Here is a 15,572-nt window from a genome sequence, read left to right as displayed (position 1 = left end):
CGGCATATAGCAACAGGCTTGCCAACGCAGACGCAGTTTTGGGGCGAAGGAGGAGCTGTTGGGCTCGATGAATAATTTGCTGGAGGTTACAGGGAGCAGAATCACAAACACAGTATTAGATCTGTATATTTGTGTTTTTCTCAGGATTGTGTAAACAGCTGAGGATGGAGAGAGAAGAACCCTAGTAGTGAGCGATATCAGACGTGCTGATAGTGGAGTTGCTGGCTTTTTCTTAGCGTGAGCCAAATAGCATGAAGTAGAGAGACCGTAGACTCAGAGCGAGAGGTGGTTTGAAAAGATGGCTCAAGCAAGATAAGACCCCGTAAAGCCGTTGAGTCAATTATTTGGCTATCTAAGAAACTGCGAGCACGGGAGAAGGGCGAGGTTAGTGAGTGAGTGATAAAGAGAATATAGGAGCGGAAAGAAGCGAAAACCAGGAGCTCGATAAAAGAATACTGAAGTAGGGTAAGATATACATTTTAATGAAAATGGGAGAAAAATAGAGAGGGAGGGGGGGTAACAAGAGGAGGGGCCGATGATGAAAGAGAAGAGAAGAGAAAGGGAAATAGAAAGAGAAGAAGAAGGGCAAGAAAGAGGAGAAACAGAGCTCGGTCATAGCAACAAAACAGGGAAGAACAGAGAAAAGGTTGATATAATTATGTACGTACATTCCGTTTTTGTTTGGTAAGTGGGTGTGACGTAGAAAAAACCAGCCAGTTGTTTACCGTCTTTATGGACAAAAGAAGCAACGGCAAGAGCTGCAAAGCAACGACAGCAGAGGAAATTGCTAAATACTGAAGCGGATGACAAAAAAAGCAGGTGATGGATGGCGTGGATGAAAAGAGAAGGAAGAAAAAAAGAGGAAGTAACGGTAGCAGCAACAAGATAACGATAACAGGTCCCACGTTTGGTCTTTGGAGCGAGCTTTGGAGGAGGCGAGATGTCTTTTGGTGGATGATGAGGCGATACGGGGCTAGCTTTGGAGTTAAGCCGGGCAAGAATCAGGGAAAGAAAAATAGGCTTCGTTTGCGAGGGGCAGAAGTCGGTGGGGATGCATAGAGGGGGGACTAAAAAGAAGCAGAGCATGAAAAAAAAAAAAAAAAAAAAAAAAAAAAAGACGCCTACTAGCGAGGCAAGAAAGATAGATGGTTGGGTCTGGAAAGGACAAAAAGTAAGATCGTGGGTGTTTGCTTTGCATGCGGCAGAAGAAAACCGGAGCGATGACGGGCTGTGTTTAGCACGAAGTTAAGGCTGCTGCTCCCTCAAAGGAAAAAGGAAAAGGCGTGACGTTTTTTTGTCTTATTGATAGGAGGGTCGGAGGGAGATGAAAGAGCTAGCTGAACTATCGATTCGGATAGAACGCCTGCTTTGTCGCCCTGCTAGGAAACAAGATGGGAGAGAGAGGGCAACTATATATGTTGCGGGGTGAATGGCCAAGAGAGCAGATTCTAAGAAGAGCGACGGGCGGGCGACAAAAAGCGATGCACTGCCTGCTAAACGCAATAGAATAATTAAAACAAGGAAGGCGACGATGTCGTCGGCTAGAAAGAGAAAAGGAAAAAAAGGAGAGAAACAAAAGGGAAATGGAAAGAGAGCACCATATTAGTTATTGTCACAAGAGCGGAAGCACACGGGCTTTTGTTTTATTTTTCTTCTTTTTTTTCTTCTATTAATCCAGCTTATCACATTCCACTTACTATGACTATGGATGTGAACACACCTGCTACTCTATGGTCTGGTTAGTTAGGAAAGATCCTGGATGGGTGAGAAACTCTAGAACCGTAGAAAAGAGACACTTTCGGAATCATACGCCCCAAACAACGATGCTGGTGGACTCGTGTACTCAAGTACTTGTGTATGTACTTAGGTACTTGTAATGTAGCCATCAAGAAGAGAAACTAGACGACTTGGTCGCAGGCCAGGCCAGGCCAGGCCAAGGTTTGGTCTAGGATCAGCTCAGCAGAGCGCTCTAGCTTGCTTTGCATTGGCATTGGCAGAGGGGTTATGTGAGGGGATACGTACGAGACGAGACGACGTACTTGGGTATGTGCGAAAACAAGCAGTATGCCTAGAATATAGTGCCTAGGAATACATAGGTACCTATCTGTACTATGTCTTGTACCAAGCAAGGCGAAATAGCCAAGTACGCTCACATTACCAACATGCATGAAGTGATACTTACTTTGCCCGTTGGGAAAGGGAAGGATGGCACTGCACGAAAAGGCTGGTTGTGTTTGATGAAAAAAAGGAAGAAAAATAGGGAAAAAAAAAAAGAAAAAAAAAAGCAAGTTGGCCCGACATAGTAAATGGTCGCAGGCGATATTATATACAAAAAGAATAAGACTATGAAACGGTATAGGTAGGTAACCACTCAGTTTGTCCATACACGGGAGTGGTACAGTCCCATACACATTGTCCTAATGTATGTCGACATGTTATAAGTCACAAGCATTGCTCTATATGTAAATGTGCCACACATACACGCACACACACACACACACGCACACACACGCACACACACACACATACACACATGCACACAGGCATACGATGTTGTTGGCGGCCTGGTGGAATATTTGATGAACGAGGGTAAGAGTATATTTGTCTGATTGGCTTGGGGCCTGAAACCCTCTTCTTTACTTTTGGGTTTTTTTTTTGCTTGTATGGTGCTGTGTTATGTATGTGTTAGAGTTGGAGTAGGCGAGTAGAAGGAACAGCTATTTTGTTCAAGGGTCACTGAAAATTCCGTTATTTAATTGCTTTTTTTATTTTTATTTATTTTTATTTTTTTTTACTTGTCTTGCCAAAGATAAAAAAAAAGACAAGGTAAAAAAAGTAAACCAGGCTACTTTGACCTGACCTGACCTGACCTGATCTGAACGGACATATTTCCTTGTTGCTATCAGCTATTGATGCTAACGCCAATCTAACGTAGCTCGTCTATCCTAGACGGGTTACAGTCAACCCAACCCAGCCCAGAGGGGGGAAGATAGTGGCTCTGTTACGAAGAAAGCTATAGCAGAGCCATGGGTGCCTTTTTTTGCTCATTTTTTTCCATGTGAAGTGCGATCTAGTCGACGAGTAAGGTATTTCGGCTTGTCTGTCGGAGCCCCATTCCTCAGACTTCCATGCTACATCCTGTTCACACTGACAGACAGAGCCGTATTCTTGATCTTTGCCCTGTGCCGCAGAGCGTCTGGGCAGGCACCAAGAGAAAACGAAAGAAGAACAAGAAAGAGATGAAGCCAGTTGGGCTGTTTCGTGCTGACAGGGACGGTTTCGTTTGCAGTCATGCAGAATAGTGCATCACATACGTCGCTAGTAAGAAAACCTAGCATCGTTTTTCCCCCTCCCTTCTACTCAACAGGAAGTTTCAATCTATGGTATGAATACTACGCATGAATGGCTATCGCCGTATGGAAAGACAGCCGCAAGTATCAAAGACAGAAGAGGTTGAAAACAAAATGCTTTCTGATGACTAAGCTGATGCTTGCATTGGGACAACTTGTTTTTCTCTCCAGCAGTCTACAGCTGCCAGGACCTAGTAAACTGAGTGGCGGCAATTATGGCAGCTGCATTTTTCGGCTGATTCTTCTTGCTTGTTACGGGATGGGATATCAACAAAAACCGAAGAAGGAAATCGGGACTTGCCCCCATTCCAAAACATCTGAGAACACAAGCCACATGCGATAGAAAGAGAAAAGAAACATGGAGCTGTGTGGGCGGGTGCTATTCTTGCCGCCCGCATTTTGCTGCCTTCAATTTCACTCTTTGGTTCCCTGTTGCTTCGTTCTCACACGTTAGCGGGAACATGTTGCGATTCCTGGACCGGGTGGCAGTTGCGGCAGCGCGGGATTGCTTCCTTCTGTGTTGTGGAAAAGGAAGGAGGAGGAAGGACAACGCCCGGGATTACTATGGGGCCAGCGCTTTTCCATTTAAAGCAGTTAAATGGTCATCCCACCAATCATAGTGGAGCACTTGAAACCTCTGGAGATCTTGAGAGAACTTTGTCTTTTTGTCTTTTTCTTTTGAAGCCAAGTCCGCTAGACATTATATGGTGAATTTGGTGGGAGCCCAAGATTTGGACCGCGAAGACCTGGGATCACAGTAAATGGCCGCGGTAATGTCCATATGCGATGAGAGACAACGCCAGTGCCGTTGTTGTGTACGTGATTCATGCTGTTTTCCGCCCCGTGTTGGATGTAAAATCCACTTGATCAAAATGAGGCGAGGGCGAAAAGACATGAAAGGGTAGGTGAGGGAGGTAAGGCCTGGGTAAAAAAAGATAAAAGTCAGGGACAAGGGTATAAAGCCGTTTCGGCCAACGAGACTGCCACATTCGCTTGGGAAAGGACACAATAGGAGGATGAAGTGCGTGTGCTCAAAGAAATAAGAGAGGCTGTTTGTTACTGTGCTTCACGCCTTGTGCATGCCTCTTTGACGGTGGTAGACCATGGGTATTCCTGGCGAGGAGAGGAGTACACATGCGATTTCACACGTATGTATGTGTGTCTCGGTGTACTGAATAGCCCATTTGATTATGAGGAGGTGACAACGCATCCGAAAGAAAAACCAGCTGAGCAGAAAGAAGAAGGAGAAGGAGAAAAGCAAAGATAACAGAAGGTCCACGAGAAGCCTCGGGCGTCAAGGCACGCACAGCCAGCTCCCTAGGGCCAACCAACGACGAAGGCGCCTGACGAGAAGGAAAGCTAGCATCTAGGACAAGACAACTGCAGGGAAATATCCGAATCCTGTAGCAAAAGAAGAAGAAAACAAGACCAAGACACGGACTACGAAGCAACGAGCTGCAGCCAGCCGTAAAGGCCTTTGCGACACATAAAGAAAGGGAGGAGCTCTATGTGGTTTTTCTTTTCTTTCAATTTTTGCTTCGCCTGTTAGTTTTTGTCCTCTTTTGCTTTCCTTTCTGCACCTTAAGACTTGGCTAGCCATCATCCCTGTCAATAATGACTATATACTAGCTGCCCTGTTGGCTGAGGCCTTGCCTGTTGATTTCTATTTTGTCTTTTTTTTTTTTTCTGTAGTTCTGTCTTGCTCCCGCAGCGTCTCACACGGTCATATGTGTACATAAGTACAGCCGAGACAAAACGGGATTATGACAGTATAGTGAGAATCGATGGTAAAAGAGTGTGGCAGGGAGCAGAAGGGTATATATAGAGCGGCATCTTACTATTCTTAGTTCGTCTTGTTGTTCACTCTCTTGACGGGAGGCCTGTCACACGACAAAACAAACAGCCGCTACGATTTCCTATGCATCAGCACAAACAGCCTACAAACGGCCGAATGAAAATAGGAAGGTATGCGTAAATGTAAACAGGAGCATGTGCTAGAGCGGCGTGTATGTGTGTGTTACTTGGTTGATATATCCAAGCATGTGCGAAAGCACATACGCACGTATGGGCCCTTCCATTGTTCATATAGAAACATACGCAATTGTGTATGGACCAGCACGGTAAGTTATGTACTTAAGTTTATATACATAGTGTGTATGTATGTATGTATGTATGTATGTATGCATATATGTATGCTGCGGCTATGCTATACAGGCCTCATGGGTCTCATGCACTCAACAACTTTGCCTCAATCCAGCAAATAAACCGTAAATAGGCGTTATTAGAACTTCCCTTTAGCAGAAGCAAGAACTATGTACGGGCGGGGGAGGGGTATGGAGGGACCGTAGGAGTCTCAATGTGTATGTACATACACGCAATTCCAGCCTAGGTAGATACATGCGCTCGAGGACGTACACAGTCTTTGGGATGGGAAAATGCCTGTCTCTGCATACGTGCGTAGGTGTGATATGACCAGGGATACTATGCCTGTAAAAAAAAGAAAAAAAAAAAGCAGATCGCCCTTGCTTCTTCAAAGAGATTGAAAGAGAAAAATCCGGAAGCAATTAACCCTCCCCTGTTGGATTAAAAGGGCCTATAAAGGTTAACAGCAGGTTGTCCTGCGGCTGCATGTATACATGTGTACATACGTACGTATTTCCAATCTTAGAAACAGAAAGAGCCTTTTTCGTCAGACTCTGATCTGATTCACATGGATAGACAACAGAGAAAGACGGCAGGCACCTCATACAGGCAGGCGCGCATGCCCTTTATGAGATGGATATTCACACCGAGTTGTCCTGTGCGATTCGCACCCCTTTGTCCTACTGCTTCTTGCTCTTGCCCAGAATCATCATCCATCACAGCAACTTGACATGCAATTTTTTGCAAATGAGAATGAGAGAGTAAACGACTGTTGTACGCCAAGTGTAGCAAATGATAAAAATAAATAAAACAAATGACCTACGAGGAAATAAAAAATGAGGGAGGCGGAGACGGGCCATGAGATAAATTTTGTCAAGGGAAGCGTCACATGCTGCTTCAAACGAACAGCTAAGGATTTGTTTCTGTTTGCTCAGGAGAGAGACTTTATAGTGCGTGCTTGCCTTTTCTGTCTCTTCTTGCTGCTTTGTATGCACATATTTGTATTTCTTTTCGTAACCTGTTGCCATTTTAGTCCACCAATTCTTTTATCCATTTTTTTCCCGCTTATTATCCACTCCATACGCCCACCGCTTTTACTGTCAGCTTCATACTATTTCATTTCCCTTTCCCTTTGACTTTTGCCTCTTTTTTCTTTTTTTTTTTCTTTTTTTTTTTTTTTTTTTTTTTTTTTTTTATCTTTCATGGTCTTCCATTACTGGCCACAGCTTTCTTTTTTCGCTCCACCCAACAAAATTATAGCAAAGTAGGACCTCTCTTGGTTACTTCCCCCAACATCCTTCACCTATCCTACACAACTTGCGCAACAAAGAAATAATCGGTAGAAATAAGGGCCGCCCCCATAGCACCAGCCCTCCATTCAAACTTCTTCTCTATCCTATAACCGCAGGGATTAGGAGACAGAGGGGGAACGGGACCAAACAACACAGTATTAGACTCATCACCAACTCGACAATCCTCGACCTGATAAGAAGGGAAAGAACCCCCCCCCCATTTAATATTCAAAGTTGTCTCATGGCCGCCTGATGGCCTTTCCCCATATCCTCGGCCAGACGTGCTTTCATCCCCCGCCAAATTTCCCAACCTACGTTTCATATCCATGTCCGAATCCTCGTGACTCTGCACCCACGCCGAACAACACAATTTTAGCAAGCCAACTCAAAGCAGGCTAGGCCTTGAGGAAAGGGGCCTAACGGCCCAGAGACTTAAGGACGCACGAAACAATCAACCATATCCAAGACGTAGCTCTTGTATATATACATACATTCTCCAATACGTACTACTGCAGCTACGCACATACTCATGTCACCATACCCTACATGTAGTAGTATATTACGGGCAACCCACTTCGCTCCATCGGTCTTGATCCACCCCACTTACTTTGGCTGCTGTCGTCTGTGCAAAATGCTTTGCTACGTCATAGGTCCTGTCGTTCCAGACCCTCCTTCTACATATTACTTCAGGGCCTCCTAGCCTTCGTCTACAGACTTGCATAGACCGCCAAAACTCCGGCACCAGGACAAAAAAGAGATAAGAAAAAAAACTACCAAGCACAAAGAGTGGCACCGGATCCCCAAAAAGTTAAGCGTCATTGAATGCATTAATAATATCATAACATGGCTATCCAGGCAGCCAGCCTTCGCAAGAAATAGAAACAGGAGAGGATATCACAAGCTAACCCCGTCTTGCTCCCTCTAGACCCAGCCTCCCCCCCCCCCCCTTAAAAAAATGCCTTCGGCATCGCCATCGTCTGCACCGCCGTTTGCCTTTTCTTCCATCTTGAGCACCGGCTGGCTCCCTCCCATGATTTCATTATCCACTCTCTCACTTTTTAACTAGGCGGTATTTCCCTCCAACCAGCTCTGCCTCGCCTGCCTCAACTTTCTCGGCCATAAACTCCTGAAACTGCTCATCTGTCCATGCAAAACCACCCGGAATCAACATGCGCATCATCATGGTCATGCGAGGCAACGGCATTGCGGTTGGCGAGTTGGTCAGCATGCCAACAATAAACTGCCAATAAATGGGCCCTTTTTCGCCGTGTGCAGACGAAGGCTTCTTGCTGCCATCGCTAATACCACCATCCTCTGCAGTAGAGCCCACTGTCTGCCCCCGCCTGTGCTCCCCTCTTCACGCTCAGTAACAACGTAGGCCCCGTCAGAGACTTGGCGAAGAACTTTGTGTTTTACCCAAAAGGCAAGCGCCTCTTCAATGTAGTCGGTGTCCATTTGTAGCTTGATTTCGAGATCATCGACCGTCAGATTTATCGGGCGCTTGTCCTCTGCTCTGTCGCTGTCTTGAGACTCATCACCAAACGCGTAGATGACAGTAGCCACATATGTCTTACACTCAACCGCAACTGTGCCGCTCTCAAGCTCAAGCTCCACCGTTGCGGTTCCCATATGATCGAGCCAGGTGAGCTTTCTGGATGACTTGATATGCCTGTAGTTTTCGGAGTATTGTCTCTGTGCCTGCCCTACACATTCTGGAATGAGAAAATGCTCACGTTCAATATTCGGCCAGTATAATCTCGACAGAATTTTGGCTGAGCACTGTGGCAGTGTGCATCTGTCACGCGACAGGTCTGTGCCTTTCACAGCTCCCGTGACCAAATCATCTAGTTTCTTAGACTCGATTATATCGCGGAGCATGACATCGCAGTGCTGCAAAGCTGTGTCTCCGTATCGTCTCTTGAGCAGATTGAGCACCTTTACCTCTTGTTGTAGATCGCTGGATACTGAAAGAAGCCGTTCAGCAACAATAACATGAAACTCTTTGATAAACATTTCTTGAGACCCTAGCGCACTAATCAAAGTCCCAATAATGTCTTCTGACCGAGGCCGTTTGAAGTTGGCGGCTGCATCAATGGGAGCTGGGTTCCAGTCCATATCATCCCAGTCTTGGTCTTCGTCGTCAAGTGCTGGGCGTTTAGCCTGCGATGTCGAGTTGAGAATGGCAGCCAGCTCTGCAAGCCTCCCCTTGCCTGCCTCGGTACCTACATCCTGAGGATTAGAGAGCATGCCCATTACAACAATCCGTATAGCATCAGCCCTTTGACACAAATAGAGCTGTAGAGATGGGACTACGCGGTCTAGCAGGACCTTGGAGCTGTCAAGTGCATGGAAAGTGCGAATAATGGATATATAGACCTGAAGGATGTGGAGTGTTGAGCTTCCCGGATGCAATAACTGACGTTCGAGGTTGCGGGAGAATACAGACGTGAGGTGACTTCTTTGTGACGTGGTGGTCACACATGACTTGAGATCAAGAAGGCCGCCACGACTATCGGGCCAGTGGAGCACAATGTCGTAGAGCTGGCTACTGCGCAGGTTAGCCAGAATACATAACGCATTTTCCTTCCAAGCAGCTACATGTGATGGCGTAATTGGCCGCCCTAGCTTGCCCATAACCTCAACTGCTAATGAGGAAAATGTATCCTCAATCCACGAGTATAGAGTGGAAATATTCTGCGAAACCATCACTTTGCGGTTGTTCCATGCCGTGTTGTTAGCACTAAACACGTGGCCAACATCAAGTTGTTGAGTAAATATGTTGTTGTATGCCATCTCAATGTGTGCCTTGAGAGCCTCGTTCATGGCCTCTGCAAATGTAACTTCGAACCGCCGATCCGTAAGCCCGATACTTTGCAGTGAATCTACTAGAGCCAGAAATCTAGCCCGGTCATCCAGCCTAGTGTTATCTTCCCCAAGCAGGACGGCGTGCGTATGACACTTGAGAAGCGACACCATGACTTCGCGGAAATACTCCGTCTGTGAGCTAGCGATCAGGCCATGAATCTCACGCAAAAACCGCATGCGAGCTTCATGTGCCCGGATTTCATCCATACCTTTAAATATAGGTTCGGCCCTAAGCAGGTACAACTGCGCGGCAGTTTCCAGCATATTTATTGCATTCAAGAAGCAAGCTTCATCATCCCTTTGCCCCAGATCTAAACCCAGAGCAGGTTTCACACTTTGCGTATAGTGGTGATACATTTGCTTGGTATACCATGCAATGAGGTCATCCTTCTTGGTTGCGTGTGGGACTTCCCGTTTAGAATTGAGGATTATGCAGAGGGCGGCGTCGAAATCATCGCCAGAGGGGATATCATTTTGATTTGCGAGGCCATCGGGAAGTTTGAGCAGATCTGTGACATGATGCCAGGCAACGGACCACCGACGTTGGTCTGCTGCTACCGAATCGCCGTGCACGACCGAGCCAGACTGCTTCCTTGGAGAAGTGCGCAATGGTAGGACGGTTTCATTGGCACGGAGGGCATCGCTTGGGAAGACGGAATTGAATATGACATGGCGCTGCAGCGCCCAAGCTTGACTCATCTTCACAAAGGAGACTGGTGGACCAAACCCAATATCGCCAGGCAAGACGTAGAAATTCCAGGACAGTCAGGTTAAATAGCAATATGCTACTGCATTGGGTAGCACAGCAAAATAGCAAAGAATGCCAACAAGGGCCAGTTAAACTGGGAGTTTGCGGGGGGGGGGGGGGAGTGTAAAGCGCGAAAGGCCTGTCACAGGCCAATATTGAAGCCTTGGGGCTATTTGTTTTGAGAACGCGTTTGACCGAGACGTTCTTACCGAGCTCACCGAGAAAGTGTGTGTGGATGACTAATACATTTGTATGATGTCACACCGAACCCTAACCTCTTCCAACCATCCGGCCAGGCCTCCTTGAGTCTCTGACTAGTAACCAACCTACAAGGACTCCAATTACACACGATTCTTCTTCCCATTTAGCCCGCACCCTGTGAATCTATCGGATTACAGGAAAATAAAATGATGCGAAACTCCACGGATTTAAGTATGGCCTTACCGATTTCTTTTCACACCATCACGAGCGCTGTTATCTGTACATTTAACTTCTGTTATTTCATGGGGCTAACGGCCTGACCACTTGTTAGGAGAAACGACGATGAGGTTGGTGATCCTTTGTTTTGGATGCTATTCTAGACAAGAACACCATGATAGCGCTCCCACAGGATTCCCACAGTTGTTCTCTTCTACTTGTTTGTGTCCTTTACTAATGCTTTTAGGGTTAGAGTTATCGAAAACTATCTCCGTCTTTTCTATCCTCAAGGCTACGATGTCCTGGCTTTAGGCTAGTGCAGATATGCGTTGGCCCAATCTCAAGGCGCCGTATCGCACTAGGATTCAGAACAGTGTGAAGAGGAAAGGAAACGATACAAGTACATCATCTACACAGCTAGCTCTAATGGCGAATTCCGGAAAAAAAGGTTGATGAGAAAGTTGATCTGCTTTGCCCCGTTTCATGAAAAGAAGGGGGCAGGCCAATAGAGGAGCTGATCCCATTGGGTATCAGCAAAGCTTTGAGGGACAACTGAATCAAGGTCAAGGGGTGGGAGCAGAAGGTATGCCACGCAAGATAGGCCCGTCTGAGATACCCTGACCGTCATCACGATCGCTTGCCAAATCACCTAGTTCTGGCCGCAAGCAATGTCTGGTATTAAATCATCCCACCGAAGCCGAGAAAGAAAGCATATCACGCAAGGCCGAAATGATGAAGCTTGGTGGGGATCTTTCTTTTTTTGCGGTTTTTTTCCTGGCACCCCTCTTTTGTCTTTGGCCTTGGCCTCATATTTCTCCTCCTTTGGATCAACCTACGATCCTAGAACCCCGCCCTTTGCTTCCCTCAAGCAAATATTCCTCTGGCTTCATATAGCTTTCCTTCTAATCAGCCACTCCCAAATTTTCAACGGCCCCAGCAACGGCAAAACAAAGGCCCAAGTCTAGCATGGATACATGGGGTAGGAGGCAATCCTCTTGAAGACACACTGTTGGCCGGCCTTGGCCTTCTAATCTCCCTCTTGGCTCGTTCTCTTCTTGAGCTCGATTTACCAGGATGCCAGAATAAGATCTATCACATCACAAAGCCCGCCCCCGCTCTCATTCCTAATCCCCCTCTCCCCCACTTTCGTTTTCGCTCTTGGGCGTCCATGGCTAGCTTCTCACGTCTCTTTCTTCTTTGTCGAGTCCATAAACAGGAGGGTGAGACTTGAATGGCTTTTAGATTGGCTCCAGCAAAAGGCCTAGTGGTCGCCACTTCGGCCAAGTCTAGGATTAGGATGTAATTGCTGATTGTCTAATTGGTCTGCGTCCTGTGTATGTACATTCCATTATAACGCACTCGACGTCATTTGCTAGCTATAGGCACCTTTGGAGGGCTTGTGGCCGTGATTTGCGCTAATTCCGCCTGGTATTTTGCTGCTACTGACCAATAGGCAGTTCTAATGGACGAAGGTATTCAAGTGATATCCGAACCATGTACGTATAACCCCCTCCCCCCTCCCCTTGGCTGTTCTGCATACAAGAATAGGGCACTCGGCGATATCTGCATACCAGGAATGCAGAAGAGCCCGAAGCAAGAGGGCCAAGTCAAGTAGATGGACAGAACAATATGCATAACAAAAACAGAGAGAAACACCGCAGCAAGCAAAAAGCACCCTACAAAAGACGGGCACAGTCAAGTTTAGCTTCTTGTGCAGCGTCCAAAAGTGCCAGACCCCCCTCTTTTCCTCATCTCACCTCACTTCTCCCAGTGTCAGTGAGACGCTATTGTTTCTACTTGCTTGTCAAAAGGGGACACTCAGTGAGACAGAGTGTGAGACACATTGACTGGCTTCTGAAAAGAGAGGGGAGGAGGCCAGTAGTTCCTGTGTGCGCATGTGTACCCTCACTGTTAGAGAACCTCTGTTCTATAAGAAACAGAATTAACAGGAGCAAGAATGCCCCCAAGAGAAGTATAAAATGAGCGGAACATAGGCAATCCCATTTTTTCTCTTTTCAAGGAAAAAAAAAAAAAAGGAATTGATCGCAAGAACTGCACCCATGTATACCCTCTCTCTCTCTCTCTCTTTCTCTCTCTCTCCTGTACGCATACATGGCACAGCAACACAGCAACACATGGTGCATCGTGGCTGGACTCTCTCTCGCTTGCTTGCATGCCTTTTTGGCTGTGCTTGTACACACACGTGAAGGCGGTCTGCAAAGACGGGTGCAAGAAGATGTGGGCTAATGGGAGGACAAGGAAACGGCAGAGAAAGAAAGAAATCAGAGAAGAAAACCCAAACGCCAAGAACGATTACCTTTGGGCCAGCTGGGTCGAAGCTGGTGTTGTTCCCTTGGCTGCTATGTATGTGCATGTACGTATGTATGTATGTGTGTGCGTGTATATGTATGCTATGCATGCATGCATGTATATAGTAAGTTGTCATGATAAGACTACATCACTTTATTCATACATTCATACACACAATACAGAGAGAGGCCCATTTGCTGCTTCGCCATTAGCTTTGCCAGGCCCTATTGTCTCACGCCCAGTCTCACAACAAAGCCTGTCTGCATCAGTACTAGAGAGAACTGCTGCTGTGAGACAGGCAGACACATACAAGCAACAAGCAATCCAGAGAGCAAAATCCAGCAAACATTGGTGTTTTGCATTGGCTTTGGTTACATGTTGCTTGATTGACTGCACTAGTTAGGGCTACAACCAAAGCTATAGCCGTGGCTAATGCTATACCTCTCAAGTCTCCAGGCTTGGCAGTAGAACACAGAAGCCACGCCGTTGCCATGGGTTTCTACAGATTCCCGAGTGAGGGTAACTATGAAGCCGGCAGTGAAGCCAGCCCTGCCTCACTCCAGAGCTTCACATCGCGGCAACCTGCTGCGATCATGCTGTCGGAGGAGGGAAAAACAAAGAAGCCATGCTTTGACGCTGCCACTAGGATAAAGAAAGGGCTGGGCTGACCCAAGCACTGCATTCGAGAAGGGGGAGGAAGCGGAGGTGTAGGAGGGACTTTTGAATACTAGGCTTCACCGTTTTTCCTTTCTTGTCTACTTCCATCTTGCCGCGCTGTTGTTAAGTGGGTGGCTTTGGGGAAGGCTTAGCCCATTGTTGATGGCGATAGCCTTTCACTACGTCCTAGATCCCAGCTAATAGCTGTTCGTTTATCCTTGTTTCGCCTAAGCCAAGGTCCATAAGTTGAAGTAAGAAGGGATTAAGATGGCCCATGAGAGGAAAGGAACTACCAGTTGTTTAAGCAGAAGGAAACAAATGTCTTTATCCGACACCGCATCATGGCTCAAATCAAGGAGAGGCAACTCGCCATGTCCAACTATCCAGTGAAACGGCCCAAGTGACAAGTGACAAGTGGGAACGTACACTGTAGATCGAGACAAACAGCGGCTGCCAGCATTTGCGCCCAGCCACAACGTTATAGTTCATACACGAGGTCGCTCTGGAGACTGGAAGACTTGTCTCGAGGACAGCAATAACGCGTTCGAAGAAGAAGGAGAAGAAAAAGAGACTGAAGGGCAAAGGGGGGATAGAAAATAGAGGAAGCAAACGAGGGGCGTCATGGCAAGGTCTCTGGGAAGTCTCATCTACATCTTAGCGAGCCAAGCTTGCATTTGTCCTGCTGGCTATGGCTAGTGATTAGCGAGTATCGCTATAAAAAGAGGGAGGGAGGGAAGGAGGGAGAATAGAACAGGATAGAATGCCCTGGTTTACTACATCGTGGTGGTGCCATTTCTCGGACAGCCCATCTACCTCCCCAGTCCAGGCCCTAACACTGAGCATTTTAAGGGCAGCACAAGCCTACACAGCACTACATTCTAACCTGCAAGCTCATAGCTACTGATGCAGGCTCTAAGATTTTGCGACGTTGTATGTTGCATACACAACGTGGCTCGGAATAAAAGCTAGACCATCCATAGTCTTCTTCCCAGCCCCGTTTACAGATTCACGAATGAGGGGTTAGTTTGGACGTCACGAGCCTCGGGCACTCGCTCTCTATCCCTCTCTCCCCTCTGTTTGCCCAGTTGCACGCCTGCTTGAATGGCTGTTTTCAGTAGCGAAGCTACCATCTCCCCCGTACTTGTCTTGCTCCTCGCCCATTTTCTTACGCGGGCACAGGCACAGCCAGGAGCAGGAACTAATGATAAAGCCGGGTTGGGCGATTGGCAACCCATCGGCAAGTGCCTCCAAGGTACCCCCCTCCCCTCCCCTCCCCCTCCCATACTATGGGTTGACGATTGTTGAGCCTGTTTAGCCTCAAAGGAGAGACTAAGTGAGAGACTAGAGTGAATACTATAGCAAGGGACGGCAGTCGCTAGGCTAGCATGCTCTAGTTCCAGCTTCGCCAGAGACTTTGAAGCGAGTTAGTGTTGGCCTAGGCGGCAGATCAAGTGAAGTTAGCAATATATCTGCCTTCCTTTGCTACGATAAAGGACGGCTTGTATTTGAGCCAAGTAAGGCATTGCTTAGCCTGACTGTTAGTAAAGAATCCTTCGCAGATTCCAGGACATGGGGTGAGGGGCGAGGAGCCTCGCTTCCAGCTAGTTTGGAGCTCTGATATATGCACTAGCTCTATGCTGCTATGGCACAAATGGGTCTAATATAGTATGCTGTATGTCGGGTAAAATGGACCGTCTTCAATCCTTGACAGCAAAGTTGCGAGAGAGTCATCTCGAGCCAATCTTGCACAGGGAACTCACCGTCAACTCCCCAACCCTTGTGATAGAATCT

At 47.0% G+C, this 15,572-nt stretch overlaps 1 protein-coding gene across 1 annotated transcript; it reads right to left on the bottom strand.

Annotated features, from left to right (window-relative positions):
* Positions 1-7,835: 7,835 nt before the first annotated feature.
* HOO65_060615 (Anaphase-promoting complex subunit 2) lies at positions 7,836-10,348 on the bottom strand (the record flags this gene model as incomplete). Its single annotated transcript, XM_071003699.1, has 2 exons — positions 7,836-8,117; positions 8,201-10,348. The coding sequence occupies 2 exons, from the start codon at positions 10,346-10,348 to the stop codon at positions 7,836-7,838; spliced, it is 2,430 nt and encodes an 809-aa protein (XP_070857965.1).
* Positions 10,349-15,572: the final 5,224 nt, after the last annotated feature.

Source organism: Ceratocystis lukuohia (genome assembly GCF_044167205.1).
Source record: "Ceratocystis lukuohia strain C4212 chromosome Unknown Supercontig6_pilon, whole genome shotgun sequence".
NCBI lineage: Eukaryota > Fungi > Ascomycota > Sordariomycetes > Microascales > Ceratocystidaceae > Ceratocystis > Ceratocystis lukuohia.
The sequence above is the reverse complement of the archived record's forward strand: the minus strand, read 5'-3'. Positions and strand labels throughout refer to the sequence as shown.